This window comes from Syngnathus acus, chromosome 22, assembly GCF_901709675.1.
Source record: "Syngnathus acus chromosome 22, fSynAcu1.2, whole genome shotgun sequence".
Taxonomy (NCBI): Eukaryota; Metazoa; Chordata; class Actinopteri; order Syngnathiformes; family Syngnathidae; genus Syngnathus; species Syngnathus acus.
In genome coordinates this window covers 1,189,934-1,217,877 of record NC_051106.1, presented here as the reverse complement: position 1 = coordinate 1,217,877, position 27,944 = coordinate 1,189,934, and the positions used below count along the sequence as shown (strand labels likewise).

The 27,944-nt window shown below is 44.6% G+C and overlaps 4 protein-coding genes across 5 annotated transcripts; 1 reads left to right on the top strand and 3 right to left on the bottom strand.

Annotated features, from left to right (window-relative positions):
- Nucleotides 1–3,465: 3,465 nt before the first annotated feature.
- On the bottom strand, nt 3,466–6,464 carry si:dkey-177p2.6 (uncharacterized protein LOC568712 homolog). Its single transcript, XM_037242428.1, has 2 exons — nt 6,231–6,464; nt 3,466–4,760 (listed from the first exon to the last, which is right to left on the bottom strand). The coding sequence occupies exon 2, from the start codon at nt 4,754–4,756 to the stop codon at nt 4,103–4,105; it is 654 nt and encodes a 217-aa protein (XP_037098323.1). The 5' UTR covers nt 4,757–4,760; nt 6,231–6,464; the 3' UTR covers nt 3,466–4,102.
- Nucleotides 6,465–8,158: 1,694 nt separating this feature from the next.
- Nucleotides 8,159–12,911, bottom strand: cdca4 (cell division cycle associated 4). Its single transcript, XM_037242423.1, has 2 exons — nt 12,585–12,911; nt 8,159–10,853 (listed from the first exon to the last, which is right to left on the bottom strand). The coding sequence occupies exon 2, from the start codon at nt 10,841–10,843 to the stop codon at nt 9,983–9,985; it is 861 nt and encodes a 286-aa protein (XP_037098318.1). The 5' UTR covers nt 10,844–10,853; nt 12,585–12,911; the 3' UTR covers nt 8,159–9,982.
- Nucleotides 12,912–14,010: 1,099 nt separating this feature from the next.
- ahsa1b (AHA1, activator of heat shock protein ATPase homolog 1b) lies at nt 14,011–24,882 on the top strand. The gene is made up of 9 exons (XM_037242410.1): nt 14,011–14,244; nt 15,443–15,633; nt 15,718–15,800; nt 15,874–15,991; nt 16,065–16,156; nt 16,244–16,375; nt 23,842–23,943; nt 24,034–24,085; nt 24,255–24,882. The coding sequence occupies exons 1-9, from the start codon at nt 14,165–14,167 to the stop codon at nt 24,425–24,427; spliced, it is 1,023 nt and encodes a 340-aa protein (XP_037098305.1). The 5' UTR covers nt 14,011–14,164; the 3' UTR covers nt 24,428–24,882.
- Nucleotides 24,554–26,952, bottom strand: LOC119116743 (dr1-associated corepressor). Of its 2 annotated transcripts, none has more exons than XR_005096329.1 (6): nt 26,777–26,952; nt 26,504–26,576; nt 25,972–26,065; nt 25,783–25,899; nt 25,483–25,705; nt 24,554–25,389 (listed from the first exon to the last, which is right to left on the bottom strand). XR_005096329.1 is itself a non-coding variant. In XM_037242438.1 (6 exons), the coding sequence occupies exons 1-6, from the start codon at nt 26,816–26,818 to the stop codon at nt 25,363–25,365; spliced, it is 450 nt and encodes a 149-aa protein (XP_037098333.1). In that variant the 5' UTR covers nt 26,819–26,943; the 3' UTR covers nt 24,554–25,362. The 2 variants fall into 2 exon arrangements, 1 of the variants encoding a protein (XP_037098333.1); XM_037242438.1 differs by having other exon boundaries at nt 25,609–25,705; nt 26,777–26,943.
- Between the last annotated feature and the right edge of the window lie 992 nt (nt 26,953–27,944).

Genomic DNA, 27,944 nt, shown 5'->3' with positions numbered 1-27,944 from the left:
TAACGAAGCGTCTCGTCACTCGGAGCGGCCACTCCGTGCTGGCTGCCGGGGGAAGCGAGGGCCAAAGAGCGTCGGCCGGCCGCCTAATGTCGTTTGCTGTGACTGAGGCCTCTTGCTCGTGTTCATTATCTCCACTTGGAATCATTTAGTTGCGTTTGCAAACATCCACTTGTTTCCAATTAAAATGCACGATGCAAAGTTCAAGAGGCTGTGGTTGCCATGGAAACCAGCGTCCAACCCGCTCCACTTCATGACCTGTAGACAGACGCTTGTGAGCGTGGACGCCAGTATTTTCATCCGCGTGCCGAAACCGCCCCCTCTCATGTGACGACCACGTGACGCCTGTCCACGCGTGTACTTCCACATGGGCGAGACCGCTTGCCTCATTAGCCTTATTTAGAATTAACGTAGAGGAAATGAGATTGAACGTTCCCATTGCTGTTTTCCGGCCCATCGTTGCAATCAGAAGCGCTTGCTTGTTGAAAAGCTTGACTTGAAGAGACAACGTGGGCAAATGTTCAAGATCTGAAACTGAAATGGAATTCATTGCATTGTTGACGTGCACAATGTCGGACTTGAAGATGGAAAGGTTTCAATCCATCAGAGAATCTTTGGACTTTTCAACCAGTTGACAAACAAGGAAGGAGAACTTTGTCGCAAAAAGTGGGGAGAAGAATACGCTTCCGCATTTCCACTACGATTGTAAAATGTTCTCATCTGACTGAGCATGTCACATGATTTTGTTGAGAATGGAAGAAAAACAACAACAAGAAGATACTGTAGCATCATGTGAAAAGTGAACGGCATCAGTCATGAGATGGCATTGCAAATCCATTTCCACGTGAATGAATGTTTGCATGTTCAGGTCACATTCCGGACCTTTACCCGACTCTCCACGCCGTCTTGGAAATACTTTATGGATAATCACATCAAGAAATGCGTCCCCTCGCCTTTCTCCCAACAAGACTACTCAAAAGCTGAGGCCTTTAAACTGACTAGTTTGGACTGGAGGTTCAGATGCGTTCGTTTGCTTTCCAGTCCAACCATCTGCACTTTTACTTCTTCAAAAATGGCATCCCTTGCCTGTTGTTACTGCAGACCAAAAGATCCCACTACAGAACTTTTGAGGTGGTGAAATTGTGTTGACACAAACAAATTGCTAAGTGGCGCCATCTATCCGTCTTCTGAGGAAGTTCAATGGGCTTTTGCTGAGTCAGCGGCACAACACCAGGCTTGCCTCTTTTTCTCATTTGCTGCAGTCAACTGATGTCGGCCATCTCGTGAGAAGCCAGACGAGCGGGGCCGGCCGTACTGCGGGCAGGCTTTTTTTTTTATTGGACCACACCCGCAGCCCCGCCGTGACCGATGTCTGCAGCAAATGCGCGCATCGATCCCAAGCGACTCTGGTCTTGCTGGCTTCTGCTTTTACTGGGCTGCTTTCATATTTTCAGATGAGCTGAGCCATAAAACGAGTTTTGTGAGCAGAATGAGTAATGACAGTTAATATGCCGGCAAAACGTGGAGGGTCAGGATGAAGGAGGAAAGTATAGGAAACAAACACAAGCAGCTGCCTGCCCGAGAATTCTTTGGGCCCGCAAACCTCTCGTAAAAACGGATTCATAAAATGTTCTTTGATTCAAAGCGGTTATTGTCTTGACATTTAAAAATATATCAAGAAGACCTCTCAAGAAGATGCGATCAAAACTGATCTGTAAGGCACTTCGAGGCAAGAGTTTCTGTCAAAGTTGCCAAAGCGTTCCACGTTTTTCGTGGCGATATGCGCAGCTGACAATTGCAAGAGCCACATGCTTTAGCCACTTGCCACAGCACAGGAGAGATGAAGTGCAGGAAGATTAAGGAGTATCATTGAAGATGAAAAAGGAGAGCAAAGTTAAGGTTGGCAGAAAGGAGTTAAAAAAACATGCAATTCAACTGCAAGGTTATGGTTTTGTACTTATTTAGTCTATCTGTCACATGCTTGATTTGTTTTGTATATCTTGCAGGGTTACCACCTAATTTCCACGACGCTTTTGAATGGATGATGAATTAAGATTTGGAGACAAGAACCAGCCTAAGTTTTTTTTTTTATTTACAAGTTTAGACACTAGGAAATCTTCGCATGACAAATAGTTGTAAGTCCAATGAGAAACAGCGTAGCTGCATATTCGTCCCTCAAGACGTCATATCCGTGCCATCATAAACAGAGAACGTTGTGCACAATAGTGGACCTGCATTACGGTCGTTTAACCACCAGAGAGCAACCTTCGCCGAGCTTTTGTATCCTCAGCGGTTTGAGTTGACAAATTAGTTACCTTTTGTCCTTTTTTTCCTTTATGTTCAAATGACTTACGCAATGCTGCTATCATGTTAACATTATTTCTTAAAATTATTAGGTAAAGGGAGTGTATTGAACAAGTCAGTCTGTGTTTGCGTGCACATGTATGTTTTGTCGGTAGTTAAAAAAGGACAAGTGTTATTTTTGTAGTTTCTGTATTGGTTAATAAAACCTATAAAATACATTATATGAATTATTACCAGTAAACGTATCCTTCATTCATTTACATTTAAATATATATATAAAGAGCTTTCTCTACAACATACAGCTTTTGTGCTTATATAACCCCAACACACGTATAAATAACACTGCAGCGTTCTCTGTAATTAAATAACAAATAATATTTCATTGGTCAGCCTCCTCTGTATGCTCTCGGTCTTTCTACACAGAAGAGAAAGACTGAAAAACAAGTCACAGGAGCGAGCATAGGTCTCACGCAATTGGCCAGCTGCACCAGCCTTGGACAAAACAAGGTGGAAGCTCCTCCCAATGGACGAGTGACGTAGGCGGTGCTTCCTCATCCACCCCACCCACCCCTCCCCCTCCTCCGTCGTCCTGCTTGCCAGCCCCTCCCTGGCTACTTGCTTGTCACCCTGCGAGGAAACATGAAGCCAGAGCACAGAAGAAGGGCTGTGGTGGGTCGGGTTTGTGTGCTTGAGTGTATGACGCTCAAGTAGCCTCAGGCCATGTCCACATCAACGCAGATATTGTCAGAAAGGCTGTTTTTCGTTTTCTTGCATTAGGCTGTTTTTCGTTTACTTGCATTTGGGCCATTGGTCCTCAAGAAAACGTTGGGGTTATGTACTGGCCAAAGTTTTTGGTCTATATGTTTTACAGAGGCGTAGCCAAGCCGGGGCGAGCCGGGGCGGCGCCCCGGTTAGGACTCCCTGCGCCCCGGTTGAAAAAAAATCGAGCTTTTTCGATTCTTCATTTTCATGCCGTTTTTTTCTTTCGGTCTTGCGCGAATGTGCTTGCGCTATTCTATGTGCGCGATGTTATCCATTCACCGTTTGCCTCCCGGACCCGGATGTTGTTTTAGCGATCAGCGAACGGCGTGGGTGATGTTCGATTTTTTTTCCTGTGGGCGTGCGCCCCTACTGGAAAAATTCCTGGCTACGCCTCTGGTGTTTTACATGTCAACCTTATCGTTGAGAGGTTCTGGCTTTAAATCTTGGCTGCTACGTTCCCAAAAATTTGGGGTCGTTGAAGGGTCTAAATGGTGTTTGGTATGAATCGGTATTATAGAAAATGGATGACCAGCGGGAACTGCTGATGTAGCTTTTTCAGCCTTCAGATTGGTTGATATGGACACCAAACTCGACAAATGGATTCTTGTGTACAAAGAGAGGTGTTTTTTGAAAACCTCATTGTGATTGGCTCACAAGTTCCTGAATGTGTGGACGTGGCCTGAGACGTACATACAGTAAGGCACATTGTTGAAATGAGTCCTTGCAGGAAAGCTAAAATTCTGAACGACTGGTTCACAGGAGTGCCAACATCAAGAGGTAGAATGGGAGTAAACAGTAAAAGTTTTGCCCTGGAGGTTTTCATATACAAAACTACTTCCATAAAACCTCAATCATAAAAACAAAAATGCCATCAAAATACAATTGTGAGATACGAGGCAGCAAAGAAGCCCCACTGGCGTCAAAGCGTCTTGACTTCCAAAAACGAGGAGTGTTGTGTCAACAAAATGGCCCAAGAAAACCCGGTGACAAAGTCACAAATGCCGAAGGCAACCACGCAGGGTTTCTATGTACTGGTGGATCAGGACTTGACCAAGATCTCCATGATGTGATCCAGCTCATTGACGTCCATCAGGCATGACTGGAGACCTCCACTGGTGCCTTTCTCATTATTGTCCGCCCAGAGGGACATGCTGAGGGGCCACAGAGAGCCCGCCGTCCAGCCCCCGGACAGGTCAGATGTTTCGTACATGGACGTATCGATGTCTTCGAAGATATCGTCCAGGGCCAAGTCACCGAGGTAGCCCATGGCGTTCACCACATCGCTAAACGCCCCAATGTTCGCGTCCTGGGAGGATTCCAGTTGCGTGGACGGACTGTCTCTGCCACCCTCTGCACACCCGGGACACGTGTGGTCCTCATACAGAAGAGGGGAGTCCGGAGTGCAGAGGATCGCACTCTTGTTCTCCTCTGAGTTGTTGAGCATGTCGTCCTGAATCTGCCGCAGCGTGTTGATGAGAAGCACCGAGCGACGCAGGCTGAGCTCCACGCCGGCCCGGTAGCGTTGCAGCTTCTCCAGGCTGAGGCCCAGCAAGCGCTGACGCATGTCGCCGGCGCCGCCTGATATTGCCTCCGTGGTGCCGACCTCGCCATCACCGCGCCGCTGCTTCTCCTCGCTGGCCGCGTCCAACCCCTCCACGCAGCTCCACTTCCGCTTCACGCCGCGACCCAACATGGACCTGCAGGAAGTTTTTTCCACATATTATAAGGACATACTTGTAATAATACAACTGTTTTTACAACTTTAGCTGTTCCACTCCAATATCCCATCATATATCGATACTAGGGGTGTAACGATTCATCGATACACATCGATATAATGCTCTACGATTTGTTGGCATCGATGCTAAACGTAAACATCGCTCTATATCGCCCGTTTTTTACCTCGGACATTAGACGCGACTTTATTTTGAAATCCAGTTCATTGTTGCTTGCTTCCTCTTTCCGGGAGCAGTGCGCAGCGTGTTGTGTTGTGAGCAGAGCAGGCACGTGAAAGGGGAGCCGACAACTACGCGGCTCCTGGGCTGGTGCTATGGCTAGTGTCCAAGAAGACGAGGAAATTCGCGGTGTAATGTTTACTACATTCATTATAAAGAACTTATTTTTGTTTTGTAATTAAATAGTTCAGTAATGCACTTTAAAGTTAATGGTATTACAAAAAAAGAAAGAATATTCATTTTTCTTTACTTACTTAGATGAGAAAAAATATAGGAATTTGATGAAGTTCAGTGTTAAAATAAGCACTTTGTATACTACAATACTCTTGTAATTTCCTAAATAAAGAGTTTGCAGTACCTTGTTAATTTTGCGTATGAATTGTTATAAATCAGGATATTGTTCTATATCGATCGTAGAGCACTATATCGTGATGTATCGTGAATGAATCACAGCAGGCTTTAAGATATCGGCAAATATCGTATCGTGCTTCTTTGTATCGATATATCGTATCGTGACAAAACCCGCGATTTACACCCCTAATCGATACCTTTCCGATTCCTGGCTTTTTGCAGAACTGGTGTTTAACTATACTGGTCTTGGCATTTCTCTGTTATCGCCTTTCACACAGCCACTGTCCGACATCAGAAGCTGGGAAATTTGCGTGTTGATTCCAACCTTCTATCCCGTTTCAATACCTTTCACGCTAAAGGCCTCCTGGGAAAATTGGCAATTCATGTCGGCAGGCACCATCATCATGTTGGCAGGCACCATCATCATGTTAGCGTCCTGGTATATGTAACAGTGACCAAACAGGTCCAATTTTTCTTCTCCTGATGTCCTGTCCCAAAGTCCTATCTGGGACACCTGGGATTTTTTTTTTTGTCAGAGGCTGTGATGCGTAAGGTTTTACTCATGCAGAAAAGGCGCCGCTCCATCTACTTGAGGGAGAGTCAGACCAGGTAGCGGCAGGTTCGAGAAGATGGTTCTACCAACCGCACGTGGAACTCCAAATAGGGAGGTTGGAGAGTGAGTCCTTAAAGCTGACATTCAGTCTGTATTCAATTTGCTTCTGATAATTTTAATGACAAAACACACACGTCATGAACGTCATGCTGCTCTGTTGGGCTCGAACTCCCGATGTGGGTAACGAACCGGTCCCGCTCGTGAGCCGAGTTTAAAAGTTCCGAATGATTTAATTCAAGCCAACAAACCTTATTTGTCCTGGGCCTGGGTCATGAGAAGAAACAATCCCCCGTAAAGTCCGTTTCTTCGGCCGTGTTATGTCGCCGTCGAGTCCGTAGAGAAGAGGAGGAATGTTCGGTCCCCGTGGAGGGGTGAGGTGGGGGGTGTCGAAGTATGGGTTGGACCGGGGCTTCTTAAACCAGTTGTAATTGGTCCATTTGACCGTCCTTCAAGCATCCACCTCCGCCACTCACGGGGCTATGAATGTGCGGCGGCTGCGGTACGTTCAGTTGCCGCTCCGAGAACGTAGGAACTCGGGATCGGGTGGCTGCACACGTGAGCCACCAAAGTGATTGGACCAATTGCGGTTTTGTGTGTAACTGGATATAAAAGTGTGATATTAGGAATTAATATATTTGATGTGAAACGAAACAGTACAGAAATAACACTTTTTGAAGACTTATCAATCAAAACTACCGCAGTTTTCTAACGTTTGCACGTCAAACGTTTTCTGTCCTACGATGACACAAAACTATTAGGCGCAAATACATCTGAATGCTTTATGCTGGCGCAAATTAAAAAGCGACATGAACCGGAGGGCGTTGTGAGATGTACGTGCGTTTCCTGAATGCGACATTTTAAAGGGACCGATGACGCAGAGCCAGAGGGGTGGTTGACCGGAAGCAGTCAGGCAGATACCAAATAAGGAGTTTCCACGCTCATGTTTTGCGTCTTTCGCCAAAAAGCAGTGAGCGCATCACTCGAGCTTTCTCAAGTTTTTCTCTCGTTCTTCTTTTCTATCCTGAACACGTTTTCACTGTGATTTGACCTACTTCTCCCTTAGATATCTGTATGTTCATGAAAAAAATACTTACTGCAGGCTATTTGTGCTAAAAATGTTATCAGCCATCAGTTAAATTCATTAAATTCAAATTTGCTTTAGTATATTTGTGTCATTTTTCTGTTGAAAGCCCATCACCACAACTACCTGTCTTCTAATACCAGTATGCAATAACATCAAATTTGAATTTTAAGGGGACATTTTAAGTGAATCTAACTTATTAATAGTTGACGATTCTCACTGAGGTTATGGTGGCATTCTCCTTTCACTTTTGTCTCCAGCAAGTTGGATGCATGCACAGTCGGATTCAGGTCAGGTGATTGACTTGGCCATTGCACAACATTCCACCTCTTTGGCTTCAAAATAAATTTGGTTGCGCCCTCTGTGTGCATTGGGTCATTGTCCATCTGCACTGTGAGGCGCTATCCGTCCAGTGAGCTCTGAAGCATTAGGCTGAATATGAGCAGATTTCTCAATTCATCCTGCGTTTGTCTGTAGTCACATCTAGGGAAGAGGAGGAACCACTTTCATGGATGACAGTTTGTTCACATTTGCCATTGGGCTGTGATTAAGACACTTATTAATTTCTCTCCTTCAAGTTAATCCTAGAAGCAGTTCTCGTGTCTTTCCAAATGGCTTCCCACCCTCCTGCTCGTCTCTTTTTCTTTTTCTGCTGAGTCACCTTCAGGCTGTTAATCTTAAACAAGATGGTCACAAAGGCTTGGCAGCCGTCCATCAAGCTACGCTTCTTGCTCGGTTTTCTTTTCCATTCAATTTCAAGTGTTGGTAAAGGTTTAGTATGAGTGCAAGTTTGTGCACATATCAGTCTGGTGACTACTGAACAGTGTTGTTGAGTCTGATGAGTGTGTGTTTCGTCACCTGAGTAGAAGCTGCATGTGAAGACAAAGGCCGCAATTTAAGTGCACCTTTTCATTACTGGCTACGTGGCGCCACCGGAAAGTCTTTGTTTAAAACAAAATATATTTTTTATAGGTTTTTAAACATCAAAACTTTGACCTGCCTTGCAGTTACATTGTAATGCTACAATATTTAAGGAAAAAAAGGGAAAATATCGATGAAATAACTATAATGAATACAAAGGCACAGAAGACAACCAATAGTTGCATCTTTTATTATAAAAAAATATTTACAAAGACACTACATGTTTTTGTCAGCATATAAAAAAATGCATACAGTTTTTGACAACGATAGTATTAAGTCTTTGAAGTTCTAGCTCCCATTGCGACCAGCGTGACATCCTTCAGGAGTGTGTGTACGTGTGTAATACTGAACATATGTGTTTGTCAATACATGTTTACATTGCCTGAGTTCTCCACCGTCGTCGTCGTCTTCACCGCCGCTGTGAGCGTCCGTTTTTGCAGAAAGGCAACTGTTTGCATAAAAGGACTTTAAAGGACATTGAAGTCATATACAATCATTTTCGTAACGCGTATGACGGAGCTGCATAGTGATTGGAATTGTGACCCGGTTCTTGTGATTATTTAAACAAAAATGGAATCATCAATAGGTACTGCACTCAAGACGGGGAAAAAAAAAAGTGACAAATTTTCATTTGGGCCGAATGGGTGACGTGTGTGGTGCGGATGTACCTAGATAGAATAAATACAATAAATAAAAAAAAATAATAAATTAGCAATATGGCTTCTTCTGATAGAAAGATGTGTTTTTGCTTCCCTGGGTTGAAAAAATAAAACAAAAAAGCTTTGGAGCAAGTTAAGTAAAATCAGCACTGGTATAAACGTTTTTAAAAAAGCTTGACAATGGCAAAAAAAAAAAAAAAAGTTCGGGAAGACACTCGAGTCTCAAATGTGGCCATGTTAAAAATCTCAGAAAAAAATTACGGGAACAGGAATATCAAATGATACTTGCAAAAATCCCCCCCCCCCCCGACTGTATAATGCAAAATATATATTTCTATATACATATACGTACATATACATATATTCCATTCATAATTGCTCAAATATTTAGGAAAATACGCATGAATTCAAAGATGTGGATGTTTGTTCTGAATTGCTGTTGATGTCGTTGTAGTGTGAAGACTTCCAATAAATAGGCCGAGCGGGAGCTAGCGCAACGGACGTAAACATGGAAAAAAAAAACATAGAAACAGACTGTTGCAAATAGAGTTGCAAAAATTCTGGTATTGTTAGAATCGATTAATCAGATAAAAGTTTCATATGGCATTTTGTTCGATTGCAAAATATTTTTTTCTCCAATTACTGTTTCTTAACAGATTAATTTGTTCATTTGATATTCTTTAACAATAGTTTTTAAAACTAGATGATTATTTTCAGTTAATTATTGGTGGGTTATCTCGATTCAAGTTTGGTCCAGATTAGCCGCAAATAGCATGGGTCCACTGTAGTCCCGATTTACCAGTTTGTGTTTCTCAACCCATCATTTGTACTTTTATTTTGGGTTTGTATTACAAGCAGAAATTTCAGTTACGAATAAACTATCGAGACACCATTGCTTGAGCCAAGTGGGAAAAAAGACAGCAATTTCGGTAGCATGATATCCCACATTCGGGCAAGGAGAGCTATCTATTTTGCATGGGTGACTGCTTCTGACAAAAACTAAAATATTTCAATTTATGCATCCTTCCCTAAAATTGTCCCCAATTCTTACGTAAAGTTTCAAACCTGGAAACCTTTTTCCCCAGCTTAACTTCCTTTGGCTAAACTTTTGTGGAATTGTACTGGAACCTTTCCACCACTTTGCAACCCTACTTGTGAACGTGTTCCTCCGTGTTTGGAATATACCTTTCGAGTAAAAACAAAACATAAAAATGTCCCAATGGGAGCTGCCGATCCGAAAAATCATTTTTGGCTCGCAGATAATTTCCCACTTTGCCCCTCCCACAATCTGGCTGTGTAACAAAAGCACATTCAGGAAAGTCCACGGCGGTGCTGAGCTTCAAGAGCCCACAATGATCTCCATGATGTGGTCCAGTTCGTTCAGGTCCGACCGGCAGCTTGTGCTGGGGCTGAGAGGTTGCGGCCCGTGGGAGGAAAGGCTCTCCAGCAGGTCGTAAGGTCCCATCTTGGGGCCGCTCTGCATGCCTGTCAGCACTGTGTCCAGCTCATAGTAGGATGGGTCCACGTCCGAGAACAGCTCCTCCAGCGCCGGGTCTGGGGGGGGTGGCGGCGGCGGCTGCTTGATCTCAAAAGTGCCAAAAACCTGCTCCCCCGGCTTGGATTCCACCTCGGGGCGGTCCTCGTCGTCCTCGCCCTCCGACTCCTCGCCGTCCTCGTCATCCTCCTCACGCTCCTCCCAGCACGGCCCCATCCCAAAAGGGCCCGCCAGATAGGACTGCGTGGAAAGGACCTCTTTGTGGTCCCCCGCTTCCATCACCACCTCCTCTGTGTGGTAGCCCTCGTCCAGGCCGCCCATCAGAGGGTACGGTTTGGGGCTCTGACCGGCCGCCGCCGGGTCCGACTGCCGGCACAGCACCTCGGTGGCCACCAGGCGATCGGCGGGGCACTGGGCGGCGGCCAGGGCTTGCGTCATGATCTGCCAGGTGCCGTCCTGAGTCATCTCCTCCTGTATTTGCCGTACCGTGTTGGCGATGAGCACCGAGCGGCACAGGTTGGGCTCCACCAGCATGTGGCACAGCTGAAGTTTGATGAGCGACATGTCCAGGAGAGACTGGCGCTGAAGACTATATGAGGGCGACGGCGTCCGAGCTGTCGCTGGCCCCTGTACGCCAGGACTGGTTGCTGTCACCGCCTCCTCCGCCGAGTCTAGGAACTTACGCTTGGTGCCCTTTGAATACATGTCGTCTTGTCTGAAGGCGGCAAAAAAAAAAAAAAAAAACACATTAGAGAGTAAAATTGGCCCCCTATTGAAAATCCTTAATATAGCTTTTTCGTTAGCCGAATGTCGTGAGTCTTGAACGTATTTAGTGACTGCGAGACACACATCAAAACTGGTGGAACCAGATTCAGATGCTCACCCAGGGAGGCAGAAAAAGTAACTTCCTGATTGTTTTTCACAACAAGATTCATTTCACTATGCACTATTAACTATTTTTTTTACCAATTTTCCAACCCCTTGAACTACTGCTTTTAAAAAAGCAACTATCAACAGTTTTCGCAACATTTTGTGGTGTTACTGGAGACTTGTGAAACCTTGTTTACCCTGAAACCACAACTCATTTATCCATAGCCCTCCCTTAAAGAGTCAATTTCATTTTCACTGATCGGGGCGACACCTCATCCATCAAGCCTGCAAATTTGTCATTCAGCCAAACGCTTGAGAAGCTAAAGCTCACAATTGGCCCTCAATGAATATTTGTATAATCAAATAATCTGACAGTTATTTGACCTAAAATTGGATTTTGAAAAAAATCCATTCCTTCATTAGAAATCACAATTCATTAAAGTGGCAACATTAAAGTAAGGCTAAGCATGCTACACTGCCTTTCAAGGAAAACAATGTATATTTTAAAGTAGAGAGGTAGAAAGGCTGTATTTGTAACACTAACTGAATCATACAAGCAAACTAACAACACAGTACCAAATATCGTTACGTTGGCTGTCTTACCAACTACAGTTTAAAGAAATCCTGACAGGTCACTAGCCACATGTTATATAAGCACATCAGCCAGCGAGTGTGATAAGAGTAGATACACAAAGGCATTAGGAAAAACATGACGAATGCCATTGAAAAAGACCACAAACGCTATCATGTGATTAGCCACATCGTTGTTTTGATGAAAGATGGATTGAGGGGAGTGAGGGGGGGCTCAACGGCGCATTGTAGCCACTAGACGCTCTTCCGCGCCTTTTAAGTCCGGTCCGGCGTGTAACGGCATCTTGCTGCATTTTATGAAAATGTGACGTTGGGGGTAATTTCAGTGTCATGCGTATTCGAGGTGGTCAAATGTGCAATAGGCGGAAACAAAGCGACAAGACGCCGTCTCGCCGTACGTCAATGACCGTTAGCGTGACCCATCCCCCACCGCCAGCGAGGCCTTGCCTCGACCGTCATCAATCAATCAACTGCGCTCTCTTAGTCGGGGTTATTCTCCCCGTTACTCCGTCACCGGGTCCCCCTCAACGTCGACGTTGTCGTTCCTATCTTTTGGGTGGGTGGCCCGCAAGCTCTGTGAATGTGAGCCGCTCAGAGTCAGCTGGCGCTCCGCTTTTGTCTCCCCAACCACCGCACTACAATGAGGCCATTTTGCGGTGCTAAGCTAACAGCTAGCCGGAGGTGGGGGCCGAGCGGGCGACAATGTGGCGGTGAAACGAGCAAAAGCAGGATTTAATCGTCGTAAAAGTTGGCGGACGTGTGAGTCGTGTGTCGCCCGATTATTCTCGCGTTTCAAAAAGCGAACGCCAACAGGCCAATTAGCCTGTAAAGCGACCACTCGATCGTCCGCGACGTTTCCTCCTCCTCCTTCACGACACCCCCACCCCCATCACTTTTTTAAGTTGTTAAACACAAACAAACAACGCGAGGCTGCCGGCTTTTTCTCTTCCTTTAAATGGCGACGAGCGGTAGACTCAAAGCTCACCTCACTCTTATTTTCTTCCGATCTCACTCATAGGATCGTCGGCGGTGAAAGCAGAGCAGAACGTTCCGATGAGATCATTCATGCCACGGCTTCAAAAAGTGAAGCGCCTCTCCTCTCTCTCTGCGCACTCGCTCGCTCGCTGCGGCTGCTGCTGCTGTGGAGCCGCCAACACCGCTGTGCACAGCCACTCGCTTGAGTCAGCCAGGGAGTGAGAACTCCAACCAAGCAGCCAGCCAGCCAGCCAGCCGGGGCACGGACAGGGAGACGAAGGCGAAGGGGGGAGGGGAATCGACAGACGCGAGCACACGCACACGACCAACGTTTGCTTTCTTGTCGTGGCGAATCAACACGATTGCTCCACACGATTTCTCCGCTGAAAGGCCACGCGAAAGCAACTCATAATGTGGAGTCACACTAATCGCTTGTCTTTTCAAGTTGCTCATCACTTGACGGTCAAGTACGATGTCTAGTTGTCTACATTTTCTCCGGGTGGGTTACGAGAAAAGTGGTGGGGCGAACCGACCACTTTGACCGGGTAGAAGTGTGGATGTTAAGCTTTTGTTTGCAAAAGTGTGGACACGCACTTTTTTGTGGGTAGGTCACCCTCTTTCCCCCACTGTTTCCATTGATAAGTGGATATTGAGCCATTTCACTGAGAAAAAGATGGGTGTTGGAACGCTTCCATTGCCATAAGTATGGATGTTGGCAGAAAAGGGGCTCTGATGATGAAAATACCCACACCTGAAAAGAGTAGGCGTTTCAAAATCTATATTTTTTCAGGGTGTTGAATCTTTTCATGGGTGGGTTGTTGATATTGATAACAGATAAGCTGGATGTTTCACCATCTACAGTTTTTCTTCTGGAAGGGGGCTCAATGATATCAATGATGCTGTTTTACAGCACATTTATTTTGGGTTGACAGCAGTGGAGTATTGGTGAGAACTATGCATTTATGAACTGGCATTTGGAAGGTGGCCTCCTAAGAGTATATCTATACTTCAGAGCAATCAGTTTGTGTATGCTATTTGTGTTATCTGTCGTCACGTATTCTATCATGCCACTCATAATAAATTGGTGAATTTTGAGTAGGCTACGTTTATTTCATATCTATATATCGTTTCTACTGTAGCAAAGGCTAGTCCTCTAGCCACTGTTAGCATTAGTTCACCACCGATTACGTATGACATCACACAGTAGCAGTACGTGTTAAATGACACAGAACACGTAAAAAATGACGTGAATAGAAACTGCAACTGAACTTTCTCGCTCGGGGGCTCGAACAAGTAGAGCGGCCATCTTGAAAAGCCGAGGTAAGGAACGAGAGTCGCGAGCAGAGACGTCACGCGAGAATTCGGATCGGGCCGGATATCCGGTGTGACCGAGTTCCAACCAAAGACGGCAAAAGAGGCGTTCCCATCGCAACAACTTCCGTTTCCAGCAATTTCTCGTCTCGCGGAGTCAACTCTCTCGTGGGGGCCGGCCGGAGACTTCTAGAAGCAACGTGTGCGAGCGTGTGAGTCCACACCGGCGTCGGCGAAGCGCACTCGTCACGGTCTATTTGATTTTTGACGACAGCCGAGATGGCCAAGTGGGGCGAAGGAGACCCTCGCTGGATCGTAGAGGAGCGAGCGGACGCCACGAACGTCAACAACTGGCATTGGTGAGGCGGGAAGGAAGGACGTTAGTCTGCGAGCTTGACGGCTAATGCTAATAGCACACCGACCCCGTTCGGGGGGCGCACGAAAAGCACATTGGGGCTCTTCCAGGTCTTTCAACGTTGTCGCAACGCTTCGTCTTGTTGCCGCTAAGCTTGATTAACAATTAGTAAAATATCTAATATAAAAATGCCTAGGTTAATTTTGTCTGAAAGCTAACAGCTAAAGTAGCACAGGCAAGAAAAGTGTTACTAAAGGAATTGATAATTGTCATTCACCCGCTTATGGACTGTCTTTAGCAAACAGCGAACCAGCTCTCAAAGTACATCTTGAGTAGGTTCACATTCATTGCAGGTGAATTTTAAATCTTAAATGCTCTCAAACAAAAATCATTATACTTTGATTTTAAACTCCTCTTGCAGCATTACATAAATAAATGGCTTTCAGCTTTTTAAATCCCAACAATTACCACACTTTGTTTAAAATGTTCATTCCATAAGTCATTTGGGTACTCACGATGAATGTTTATCAAAGATAATCGTGAGTTAGCTGGGCACAATCAAAATTGTGCACTACTACAAAAGTTAGCAGATTTTCTTCCTAACACTGCCAAATGTGTGTTCTCTCGTTTCTTTGTGTGCAATGTTTTCAAATGAGAGGATAACATTTACAGGCAACTAGAGCTAAAAACCATTGCTTGCGCTAGTTTGTAATTGTCATTTTGTCAGCATGTCACCATATGCAAATGAAAATTGAGCTGGCTTCGTCATCAAATGTCGTCACAGCCAGTCAGCGTGTCAAGCGTCATCTTCCCCCCTCTGAGTTGGTTCTCCATGGCAACCACACTCCATTGGCATGGTGACTTGATGGAACAACATTTTTCTGGAAATGTTTGGCGCAATCCCCAAGACTTGTGCGGTAGTCCCGCACATTTGACAAGTGCTAAAAATACAATGTTGCGGTCTGGGAGGTCTTAGGTTCCCGGTGTATTACAAGTTGCAATGATATACCCCATCAACTCAAGATGTGCCCTAAAACACAATTAGAACATCTGCACAAGAAGATATTTGGTAAAAATGGATTGCAAGCTAAAGACATCAGTCATAGTGCTGGTGCGCGCAACGTAAAGGCTTACTACCAATGCGGACTTTTAAAGAACTCTTATGACTTCTTTTCAAGTTGTAACAATTGCTTCCTCCTCAGGACGGAACGAGATGCCACAAGCTGGTCGTCGGATAAGTTAAAAAGTCTGTTGCTGGGCCTGCGGGTGGAGAGCGGCGAAGGAAGCTGCGAGGTGACTGAGGTGAGCAAGGTGGAGGGCGAGGCGTCCATCAACAACCGCAAAGGCAAACTGATCTTCTTCTATGAATGGAACCTGAAAGCAACCTGGACAGGTTGGTCAAAGTTGTGAGATATCGATCTACAACATTGTCAGCCTGTGAAAATGTAAACCTTTGGACTTTTTTTTGTTTTAACAGGTATGTCCAAATCGGGAATAAAATACCAGGGCTCTGTGGAGATTCCTAACCTGTCTGATGAGAACGATATGGAGGATCTGGATGTAAGCAGTCAAGATGGGACACTTGGAGCGTTGTTGTTGGAGCGGTGACACTTGTGTTGTCATCTTCTCGTAGATTAGCATTGCACTGAACAAAGATGAACCGGAGACGCCGCTGGTCCACTTGATGAAATCCGTAGGAGCTGAGAAGATCCGCGAGGCTCTGGGAAGCTACGTGGGCTTATTGAAATCAGGTCAACCCAAATGTTGCTGATCCTTTTTGGGGCGACACGTATGTAACTCGGGTTATTTCTTCCGTGCGCGCAGAGTTCACTCAGGGGATGATCCTGCCGACAGCCAACGGCGTGGCGCCGCTGCAGTCGTCCTCGCAGTCCAAAGCCAAGACGGACAAAACTCTGGTACCTCACATTCATCTCTGCAGGCGTTCCTTCAGCAAAAGACGCGCTGACTCCATTTTGTTTTTTTGCCGGGGGGGCGGGATGCAGATTTCATCATCAAGTAGCAACTCAGCGCCAGCGGCCAACACGGGCGTGAAGATTCCCACGTGCAAGTTCAGGTTGACAGAAACGTTCCTCACCAGCCCGGCAGACCTCTTCAAAGTTTTTGTCAACCAGGAGGTGAGAAGCGGATACGTTGCCCAGCCCTCTTCTGGCAGTGGTGGACAATGTATAGCCGCTCCAGTTTTTTTTAGCTTGCTACTTTGATTTGGTCTTTGAGCATATTTGCATCTTCATTCACACTTGAATTGTGTCAGTTTGATGATGAGAAAACAGAAAGAGGTTGCAACTAAGCTCAAGTAAAGAGTTATTTTTTAGGGGTGTAAATCGCGGGTTTTGTCACGATACGATATCATATCGATACAAAGAACCACGATACGATATTTGCCGATATCTTAAAGCCTGCTGTGATTCATTCACGATACATCACGATATAGTGCTCCACGATCGATATTTTTATTTTTTTAAATAAAAAATATAGAACAATATCCTGATTTATAACAATTCATACGCAAAATCAACAAGGTACTGCAAACTCTTTATTTAGGAAATTACAAGAGTATTGTAGTATACAAAGTGCTTATTTTAACACTCAACTTTATCAAATTCCTATATTTCTTTCTCATATAAGTAAAGAAAAATGAATATTCTTTCTTTTTTTGTAATACCATTAACTTTAAAGTGCATTACTGAACTATTTATTTACAATAATTTTAATTGTCCGTTGAGCCATCTTTTCTTTGGAATCCAAAGTGCTTCCAAACGAATGACTTGAAGCCCAAAGGGGAGCGAATTTCCTCGTCTTCTTGGACACTAGCCATAGCACCATCCCGCCCAGGAGCCGCGTAGTTGTCGGCTCCCCTTTCACGTGCCTGCTCTGCTCACAACACAACACGCCGCGTACTGCTCCTGGAAAGAGGAAGCAAGCAACAATGAACTGGATTTCAAAATAAAGTTGCGTCTAATGTCCGAGGTCAAACACGGCGATATAAATCGATGTTTACGTTTAGCATCGATGCCAATAAATCGTAGAGCATTATATCGATTAATCGATGTGTATCGATGAATCGTTACACCCCTATTATTTTTCACAGAGGATAGAAGATATTCCCGTGAGTCTTGTTGAATTCCCCGTCTGCATCAGTCGCTACCGTTTGTGTTTAACTGTGCGTTCTTTAAAGCTTTGGAACTTTAGTGATGTCAGTGCTGCTTTCATTAGCCTCTCTAGTGTTTCCCATTAAAGCCCACGTATCACGGTAATAAATTCTACTGTCTTACTCATTCAGATGTAGTCTATATAATGTGGAACAGCGATGCTTTTGTCTGAATTCCTCGTTTTGATAGGTCACAGGTCCCTCTTTTCTACTTGTTCTGAGGTGCGGCTCAGAGCAAGCCGTTTTGGTGCGGTCTCTCACTAGAACAGCTGGACGCATCAATTGACGCGCATCACAACTTTGCGTCATGGATACTTAATACGCGTTTGTAGAAAAAATCTGACTTTTATTTATTTAGCATGCTTAATAGAAAAACAAAGACAAAAACTTATTCAAATTACTTGTGTGCAAGATACAGCAGTTTATACCTAGAACAGCTACAAACCGGATTCGGTTGAAGTTGGGAAATTGTGTAAAATGTAAATACAGTGGCGCCTCGGTTTTCGAACGTCCCGGTTCTCGAACAAATCGGTATTCGAACAAAAAATTCGAGATTTATTTGCTTCGGATGTCAGACGAGATTTCGGTTGTCGAACCTCGTGAGATGAGCTGAGAGGACCCGCATGCCAACTGACTCCGTTTGTTATTACATCCTCGTTACTCTGAGGATTGCATCAACTCTAATCATGCCTCCAAAGGAAACAAGTGGGAGCAGTAAAGCCATCCTAAAACACAAAGACGCTCTTAAAGCTATGTGACAGTGAGCGCCCGGCGTGCTGCGGCCGCGCGATCGGACCAAATTAAGCTCCCTGCGCACTGAGGTCCACTTAAATTTTGGAAAGTACATCAGGACATTAAAAATATTTTCTAAATTTCAGCGACGGCTCTGTCACAATAATGCGACCAGCGCGGTGTAGTTGCGCGGTCGGCGACACACTATGGTTGCGCGTTCGGTGGTGCGCTGCAGTTGCGCAATCGGACAAAATTAAGCTCCCTGCGCACTGAGGTCCACTTAAATTTTGGAAAGTACATCAGGACTTTAAAAATATTTACACACAATAATGCGACCAGCGCGGTGCAGTTGCGCGGTCGGCGACGCACTACGGTTGCACGTTCAGCGGTGCGCTGCAGTTGCGCGATCGGACAAAAATGCGCAAATGAAAAAATGCTTAAAAAAGGCGGTTTTTTTTTTTTGTTGTTGCTTGGAACAAATAATTTTTTTTCCATTATTTGTAATGGGAAAACATGATTCGGAATTCGAACGATTCACTTCTCGAACAGCCTTCTGGAACGGATTGTGGTCGAAAACCGAGGCGCCACTGTAAGAACAAAGTACAATGATTTGAAAATCCTTTTCAACCTAAATTCAATTGAATACACCACAAAGACAACTTATTTAATGCTCAAACTCATAAACTTTATTTTATTTTTCAAATAATAATTAACTTAGAATTTCATGGCTGCAACACGTCCAGTAGAAGTTGGGAAAGGGCGTGTTTACCACTTCGTTACATCACCTTTCCTTTTAATAACACTCAATAAACGTTTTGGAAGAGAGGAGACTAATTTTCTTGGCTTCTCATGGAATTCTTTCCCATTCTTGCTTGACGAATCGTTCAGTTGTTCAACAGTCCGGGGGTCTTCCCTGTCGTATTTTACGCTTCATAATGCGCCTAACATTTTCAATGGGAGACAGGACTGGACTGCAAGCGGGCCAGGGGAGAACCTGGACTTTTTACTTCGAAGCCACGCTGTTGTAACACGTGGAGAATGTGGCTTGGCATTATCTTGCTGAAATAAGCAGCGGCGTCCATGAAAAAGACATCGCTTGGATGGCAGCATAAGTTGCTCCAAAATCTGTATGTACTTTTCAGCATTTATGTTGCCTTCACAGAAATGTAAGTCACCCATGCCATGGGAACTAATGCACCCCCATACCATCACTTTTGAACTTTGCGTTAACAGTCCGGATGGTCCGCTTCCTCTTTGGTCCGGAGGACACGACGTCCAGTGTTTCCAAGAACAATTTGAAAAGTGGACTCATCAGACCACAAAACACTTTTCCATTGTGAGTCACTCCATTTTACATGAGTTCGGGAACAGAGCGTTTCTGGATGTTGTTCATAAACGGCTTTTGCTTTGCATTGTAGCGTTTTAACCCGCACTGACTGATGTGACGAACTGTATTTACTGACAATGGTTTTCTGAAGTTTTCCTGAGCCCATTTGGTGATATCCTTTACACACTCATGTCGGGTTTTAAGGCAGTGCCGTCTGAGGGATCGAAGGTCACAGTCATTCAGTCTTGGTTTCTAGCCGTGGCACTTTTCACCAGAGAATTTCACCAGATTCTCTGAACCTTTTGATGATATTATGGACCGTAGATGTTGAAATCCCTAAATTCCTTGCAATTTTGCTTCGAGAAATGTTGTTCTTAAACTGTTCAACTATTTTCTCACGCAGTTGTGGACAAAGTGGTGAACCTTGCCCCATCCTTGCTTGTGAATGATTGAGCATGTTTGGGGAGGCTCCTCTTATACCCAATCATGGTACCCACCTGTTCCCAATTAGCCTGATCACATGTGGGATGTTCCAAATAGGTGTTTGATGAGGTTTTCTCAGCTTTTTCAGTATTTTTTGCCACCTTTCCCAACTTCTACTGGACGTGTTGCAGCCATGAAATTCTAAGTTAATTATTATTTGGCAAAAAACAATTATGTTTATCAGTTTGAACATTAAATATGTTGTCTTTGTAGTGTATTCAATTGAATATGGGTTGAGAAGGATTTTCAAATCGTTGTATTTTGTTTTTATTTACATTTTACACAAATTCCCAACTTCAACCGAATCCGGTTTGTAGATGCGTCAATTGACACAATTGAACATTATAGCATGCACAGTATGGTTATCCATGTAACAAAGTGTAATAATGTGTAACAAAGTCAGACAGCCTTATCTTTGCAGGCGATGCAAATTTTAGCCATACATTTTCCACATACAGGGCGTTTGCAAACATCACAGACAGTTCTGTTGCAGCTACATCCTACTTTTATCTGAGTCACTCTAGTTGTCAATTGTCCCGTTGCGGTTGACGCTGCCATTGGTACAGGATTCCTGGCTGACATCTAAGCTAATGTCAGTTCTGTAGACAGCTGACGTAAGAATTCCCTGCGTGAGATATTAGTGCCAGTGATTTGCCGGTAGATTATCCACGAATTGACTCCAGCCATTTCTAGAATGTTGAAGAACACTGCAAGTGGCCATCTTCTGCATCCTGCCTTTGTAGACATCTGTCGGCACATTGCGTCAAGCATGTCGGCATTTGTTGCTGTTGTAATACAGGATTGATTCTGGCTTCTTTTTGCCATCTGTCTAGCACAGAGAACCTTTGTGCAGAGTTGACAGCAGCACAACAGATTTAGAGGGCTTTGATTGGTATCTGACCAACTGGATGGAGCCAGACCTGTAAAATACTGACTCGTGAGTGGTCATCTTTGAAGAGCTTGGAATCTCTCTCCTGTTCCATTGCATGGTGCCAACTATTGATGTCCACTTTTCCATAAGCTTCAGTGCTAGGTCTTTGCTTGTGAAAAAGTTGTCAGTGGTGACGTTGTAGCAACGCCCAAAGTACGGCTCCATAAGTGTCATCACGACATGTCCCCAAACTGTTGACTCTGCTCATCCTTTTCAAGATATGGCTTCACACCGAGGCAGTACTTTGTTCCAACTTCAGCAAGGACCCAAAACTTGATTCCAAACTTGTCGGGTTTATTTGGCATATATTGAGTGAACCTACAGCGAGTTTTGGTTGGAAACAGCTGTTCATCCACTGTTAGTGAATCCTGCGGAATATATGCCTTCTGACTGTTCTCAACAAATCTGTCCAAAACCCATTTCTCTGACCACAGCAAATCTAGTGGAAAGTTCTTTGCATTCATACACCCTCTCAAGTACAGCAACCCAATAAATGCATCAAGCTCATTATCTGATATATCCCACAACAGATCAGACGTGCGGGCATACTCAAGAGTGCAGCACTTGATGTGACAAGTCATGCCTTCATCAACAAATAGTCTGAATGCATCAACAGGTGCTTTTGCTGTCAATACATTCTGTACCTGCATTCGTCCAAGGGGTGCTGTTACTCCTAAAATTTCCAACTCTGCCATCTTTGCTGCTAGCCTTACAGCCTTACATCGCACCCTACTTTCATTGTGTGGAACACTGACTGGAACAGCAACCCCTTTTATAGCGTCCCCTTCTTCTCTGTGAGAAGATGCCTCCTCCACTTCTATAGCATCCCCCTCTTCTCTGTATGAGGGTGCCGCCTCCACTTCTACCGCGTCCCTTTCTTCTATGTCTGATGTGATGTCATCGGAACTCGAAGATGTTACTGCATATTCTTCGGTATCACTGCTTGTTGATACGTCATCAAACTTGTCACCAGAGACGTCATCGCCGCTGTCTGTATCAAGCAGGTTCTGAAGATGTTCGAGAGCCTGTTTGGCAGTTGTAGCGCTGTGGGCGCGTGCTTTGTTGTTGTAGTTCTGATGAACACGGGTCGCCTGGCGCTTCAGCCTGCTTACTTTCTTTTGAAGGGTGATGCGACTTTGATTTTGTTCTCCATCTCTATATTATGATACAATTACACTCATCACTCCGCTACAATATCCTCACACAATTACGTTCTTGGGGCGTGCGCTCGAACAAGACGACCGCGATAACATGACATGCGCAACATGTGTCGCATCGATGGAGCGTCAATTGACGCACTCCGCTGTTAGAGGTAGATCAAAACAGCCGCTGTTCTAGTGTTAAATGCAAATGAGATACTTTACACGCCACACCCACCACGCCGCAAGATGCCCGCCTCCCTTCCCAGTCAACATATTTGTAGTTTTTAAACCAAGGTAGCGTTTACTTGCGCTGCAAACCTTTTGATTGATTAAAAGATGTCAACAGCAGAAGACTTGTCCATACATACATAACACGTAACAAAAGAAATCCCCTCACAATATTTATGATCACTTCTTGTAAACAAGCACTGCAGTCAAGCTAAGTAAGCTAATGCTAGCGTTAGTGAGAAGCTAACGAATGCATTTAGCAACTTCGATGCAATTCATCTGATACAACTACTCAAAATACACCCACAAGAAGTGAAAACATAGAACGCACAGCTCAAAAATCAGCAGGAAGACTGACGCTAATGCTATGACGAGTGCATAGACACACAATATTATTAAAGGGAAATAGTTTATTATTTTTGTGTCATCTCAAGCTTACTGCTTTACTGTGTCCCTCGTTTTGAAGGTACTGAACCATCAACGAAACAAAGTCTTTCGGTGAATCCTTCTCTTTACTGACAAAAGATTTCTGAAACACTCATCCTGGAACAAGCAGGACTTTGCCCACAGATGTGGGAACACTGCTTGAAAATTTGACCAGGTATTTCTTTGTGGTTCTGATGTTGGGGGATGCATCCATCCAACAACGAACATTTTGATCTCTCCACTTCGGCATCCTTGAGTTGTTTGGACTACTAAAGTCTCACAGAGTAATAAAGATGGCAGATTTGCGAAACTGTTTGGCAACACCCATTACCTTGTTTGTTTTGTCCCGCCCCAACGGATGTGATGTAATAGATAAAAATACGTAATAGCAAATGGAGAAATCTGAACAGAGTAAAAAATGGCCCCCCAAACAGATCATAAAAGTATCTCGGCAGCACCTGGAGCGATAGATTACACTTTTCTACACCCCTGGAGACTCCAAATACACAAGAAAATTATTCTAAAAGGTAAAGTCGATTTTCCATGATATGTGTGCTAGCATTAAGCTAGCGGACCAATTTTTGGGGCGGGGGTAGAATTGTTCAGTCTTCTGCTTGTTGTGAAGTTCTCAGCTACCATATATTGCTTGCAACACCAGACAAAAAAAACTCAGCAGAACGACAGCTTGTGCCTTCATGATTTTTTTTAACTGACTGTGAGTGAGCTGGCCCGTTTGTCCATTTTAAAACTCAGGTGTGGCCCTTCGGCACAAAGATCAACCATTTAATGCACTGTTGTCAAACGCAAGGCCCGGGGGCCAGATACGGCCTGCCACATCTTTTTATGTGGCCCGTGAAGACAAATTGTGCATCAAATCTGTGTCATTACTAGAATTGCTTGTAGTCTTCACTTTTAATATATATTTTTAAATATTTGACCAGTTTTTACTCGTCTGATTTGAAAAAGAGTCATTTGTCAGTTTGTTTTGTAGCTTTTACTGTATATAATATGAGGTGCTCATACATTTATTTGGGTTGACAGTCATAATGGCCCTCCGAAAGAAGCTATGACTACAATGTGGCCCGCGAAAAAAACGAGTTTGACACCCCTGATCTAATGAAATGTCATCGTCGGCGTTATCTAGCGTGTTGTGCTTGTTGCAGATGATTCAGGCCTTCACGCACGCTCCGGCCACAGTGGAGGGAGAGAAAGGAGGAAAGTTTCGTCTGCTCGGTGGAAATGTTTTGGGGGAGTTCGTGGAGTTGGTGAGATGTGGTGTCTTCAGCAAGAAGCAAAATCTTTGATTGTGCTTGTTGGTGTTTTGCATTTAAGTGCTTCTCAACTCCTGCTTGTAGGTGCGAGATGAGAAAATAGTCATGAAGTGGCGGTACAACAACTGGCCTTGTGGTATGTATTTGCACACACGCAGGAACTCCAAGCTTCCGCTCAGATGTTTGCATGGCTGCGGTGAATTACGAGCGTTTTCTTACTTGCGTAGTCATTCGGAGCCTCTGCGGAATTTTCTGACTACAAAGCACGGCTGATGAATTTTGTGACTGATTTGCATCGGTTTCAGAGCACTACGCCACTGTGACACTGACGTTGGCGGACCGCAGCAGCGAGACGGAATTGCGTGTAGATTGTCGCGGGGTTCCCAACGACGATGAGGATCGGACCAAGGACGGCTGGCGCAGGTTCTACTTTGAAGCCATCAAACAGACATTTGGCTACGGTGCGCGACTCTTCTGAAACATCCTTTTTTCTTCATTTCGACTCATCATCATAGTTACGTTCAGTGACATTTTGACGTGAACTCGGCGAGGACCGCTTGTTTGTGTTTTTTAGTTTTTGTTCTTCAACTTTAGTTTTGTCCCCATCGAGTATTTGTTGTTAAGAGGAACCTCACGAGAACCACTCAAGCAAATTGGCCTCCACGTCTCTTAGCAAAAGAACCAACGTTGCATTTATTTAAGCAAACAAGCAGCTCTGGAAAAAGTTTCTTTTTGTAGGAGCGTAGCGCCGGTGCATGTTGATCCTCATAGCCGCGGCCACTTGCATAATGTCCCAGCTTTCATGGAGGCATGATGCGGGAAGAGAGCGTAGCAGACGGAAACATTCCCGCTGCCACCGCGGGGTTAATCTATTTATATCTTTTCATGCTGACGTTGTGATGGCAAACTATTGGAATAAACCAATCACTGCGTCCGCTTTCTGTGTTTTTTATTTGAATTGACATTTAAATGACAACTCAAAATTTCCCCCAAAACAGTTTCAAAACTATGACACGGCCTCGAAATTGATCAGAATGAAACCAATCAGTTTGCTTCGATTGATTGTTATTTATTGTCGTTTAAGCGCATCTTCCACAATGGAGTTGAACATGTTTTTGCACACACAAAAAGGTTTGATGGTTTAAAAACGTTAATTTATAGGTTCTTTAAAAATTAAACGCTCCAAAAACGCAAACCTCCTATGTGCAAACGCCTAGAAAGGCCTGAAAACACAAAACAATCGACCTCAGCAACACCTGCAAATGTACAAAAATGAAAATAGTTAACAAAAATTCATCCCAAACATAACGTTTGCTACTTTTTCCACCCCATCAAAAGGTATGTTTTACCGCTCTTAATATATGCATGAGTCTTCGTTTCTTGTCCAAAAGAAGCTAAAAGGAAGCAGGACGCTCACAAGCAGATGAAGAGCTCCGTCTCCTGCAAAAGGAGGGGAAAAAATGAAAAGAAATTGCCTTGAATGGCGTAATAAACACTGCAGCCTCACGGTGGCACTGTTGCATCTCGAATGAACGTTTTCAGTTTAGCAACACAAGATTTGAAGTCTGGCGTTTCGTCAGACATCCTTTAGGCTTGGTAGTGCCCTCAAGAAAAAAAAAAGAGAAACATGAAGGCAGTTTCACTTAGTAGCTTATTTACACTGGCGATGGAGTCGTTGCCAAGCGAGTCCAGGCTTTGCCGCGCCGTGACTTCTGCTTTCACACTTTTCTGTATGCACACTTCGGGTCGTTTGGGCCTGCAAACAACATCGGTTAGCCCTCCGTTTTCAAGTGAAGCAACAGGCGTGAGAACGGCGTTCCCAAAATTCCTCACATGTACGATGGCCACACACTCAGGCCTCTGTTGCCTTTCGATGCGCTCGGGAATGAGAATCTTGCCGTCATGTCCTTCAGGAAGTGGAAGAGTTTCTCCGACTCGATGCACTGCTTTCTACAAACGCTCACTTTGATTTGGTCCCGGTCGCCAAAGTTACCTAACGACTGGGACAAGATGCGCACTCACACGTGCACGAGGGACACGACGCTGCTGAGGTTGGATTTGGTGATCAAATAGGTTTTGGTGAGAAGAGACTTGAGGAACATCTCAAGAAGTCGAGCTGGCCTCCAGTTCAGGGCGTCGACACGTAGTGTTTTTCAGTTTGTCATTCACTGGGACCTCAATGCACTAATCTTTGCAATCAAAACAGATTTTCCAATATCGGTTTTCGTCGCACCCCTTCACCTAGGATAATAACAGTAGCCAGTGTTTTTAGCCAACCACGTTATCAAAACCATTATTGGCCATTCAGCCTCAGTCACATTTGACATGAGCTGCCAAACAATACAACTTATTGTGTGTACGTTATTGTAGTTTTTTAGCTGTGGTTTAACTGAGCTCTCGTGATTTTCTCGACATGCTTTCCCAAAATATTAGGTTTGACAGTTCCATCGTGTTTTCGTCCCAGAGCCGTTCAATTCCAAATATCAGGACGTTAAAACAAGCAAATATAATGCACGGTATTACAAAAGTAGTTTTGAAATCGTAAAATGGATACAAATGATCACAGGTACTGCCATGGCAATCCTTCCTACCTCTGCGTTCTTCTGCATGATCTTTTTGATGCGAGCCTGACACACATACACACGTTAGAAACTACCTTGAACTCAATCGCGTACCTAATGTTGTGGAAAAGATTTAGTGTTTCCGACAGTCCACGAAGGCATCAAATAGCCAAGCTAATTCCACGGTTGAAAAACAGGCGAGCTACCCTTCTCGTTTCCCAGCCTTTCAAAAATGTTAAATGCAAGTTTTAAGAGAAAGTACTTACCGGTGCCAAACGGACATTAAATCGTCTCTTGTTTGCCGGCATCTTCGCGCGTCCCCTCGGCGCCGCCGAGTCACATTTTGCATCTTTTGTCCGCGGAGCGTTGCCGCGTCCATTTGTTTACAGCCAGGGAAAGAAACACGTGACAAGAAATGATTGACAGCCGCGCACCTGGCGAGGAGGGCGACGCCCACCCAATGGCGTGCTGGCGAATCGGGAGAGTCGGGACTTTTCCCGGAGGGCCTCTCCAATGTGGGGCGGGTGGGGGCCATCATTTTATAGGCTACAAGTTAAGTTTTTTTCATGTTTTTAATTCAATTCATTTTCAATTTCACCATATTTGAACCTACAACACCCCTTTTGCATCGCAGTTCTCTTCCCCGTGTCTAAAGTTGGGAGATACCTTTACATGTTCAACCCCCCCCCTCCCCCCCTCCCCCCCCTTTCACACTCATTGAAATTGATCGAGTCCAAATATGTATTTAAGAAGACCAACCGAAGAGGAAAATAGTAAAGAGCCAGGGTTAGGTGCTTAGGGCAAAACACGGGCTAATTAGTATGCTAATATAAAGCTTGGATGCTCTGCTAGCTAATCATCTTGCATTCTAGTAATGACACACGAATTTGATGCACAATTTGTCTTTGCGGGCCACATAAAATGATGCGGCAGGCCGTATCTGGCCCCCGGGCCTTGAGTTTGACACCTGTGGCATAGAGGGATGACCCAGCAACTGCGGCAGGCTGCCCGGGTTGAGCAGAACAGATCATTTTTGGGCCACCTTTTCTAGGCCCTTCCCTATTCAGGGTGAGCATGGAGGAGGTGCTCAGTCGCATGAGAGGCTGCCGGAGAGGAGCGCTGTTCCATCCCGCTCCTCGGCGACCATATGTCTCACGCCGCCTCGCGTCCAGGGTTGGGCTAGATCAGGGGTGGGCAAACTTTTTGACTGGCGGGCCGAATTTGGTTCTAAATTTAGACCGGGGGGCTGAACCAGGAGCAGATGGATGTAGTGTTTGTGTGAAGTAATAGGAATGACATGTAAAGGTCATTGCATAAAAGGTTTGTACTTTTAGTAGGTCGTAAAGCATGGATATTCAAAAAAAGCTTTTTGAAAACAAATGCATTTATTAACAGCATTTAAAAAAAATTCACCAAAAAACTAATATCAGTGAT

What these genes read in the sequence shown, in the direction of transcription:
- LOC119116743 (XM_037242438.1), bottom strand. Translation starts at nt 26,818, where the DNA reads ATGCCGGCAAACAAGAGACGATTTAATGTCCGTTTGGCACCG. An exon ending in GGCAGTACCTGTGATCATTT is followed by an intron (nt 26,066 to 26,503) that starts GTATCCATTTTA and finishes ACTGGAGGCCAG; the next exon opens with CTCGACTTCTTGAGATGTTC. An exon ending in GTCGTGTCCCTCGTGCACGT is followed by an intron (nt 25,900 to 25,971) that starts GTGAGTGCGCAT and finishes GAGCGTTTGTAG; the next exon opens with AAAGCAGTGCATCGAGTCGG.
- ahsa1b (XM_037242410.1), top strand. Translation starts at nt 14,165, where the DNA reads ATGGCCAAGTGGGGCGAAGGAGACCCTCGCTGGATCGTAGAGGAGCGA. An exon ending in ACGATATGGAGGATCTGGAT is followed by an intron (nt 15,801 to 15,873) that starts GTAAGCAGTCAA and finishes ATCTTCTCGTAG; the next exon opens with ATTAGCATTGCACTGAACAA. An exon ending in TGGGGGAGTTCGTGGAGTTG is followed by an intron (nt 23,944 to 24,033) that starts GTGAGATGTGGT and finishes TCCTGCTTGTAG; the next exon opens with GTGCGAGATGAGAAAATAGT.
- si:dkey-177p2.6 (XM_037242428.1), bottom strand. Translation starts at nt 4,756, where the DNA reads ATGTTGGGTCGCGGCGTGAAGCGGAAGTGGAGCTGCGTGGAGGGGTTG.
- cdca4 (XM_037242423.1), bottom strand. Translation starts at nt 10,843, where the DNA reads ATGTATTCAAAGGGCACCAAGCGTAAGTTCCTAGACTCGGCGGAGGAG.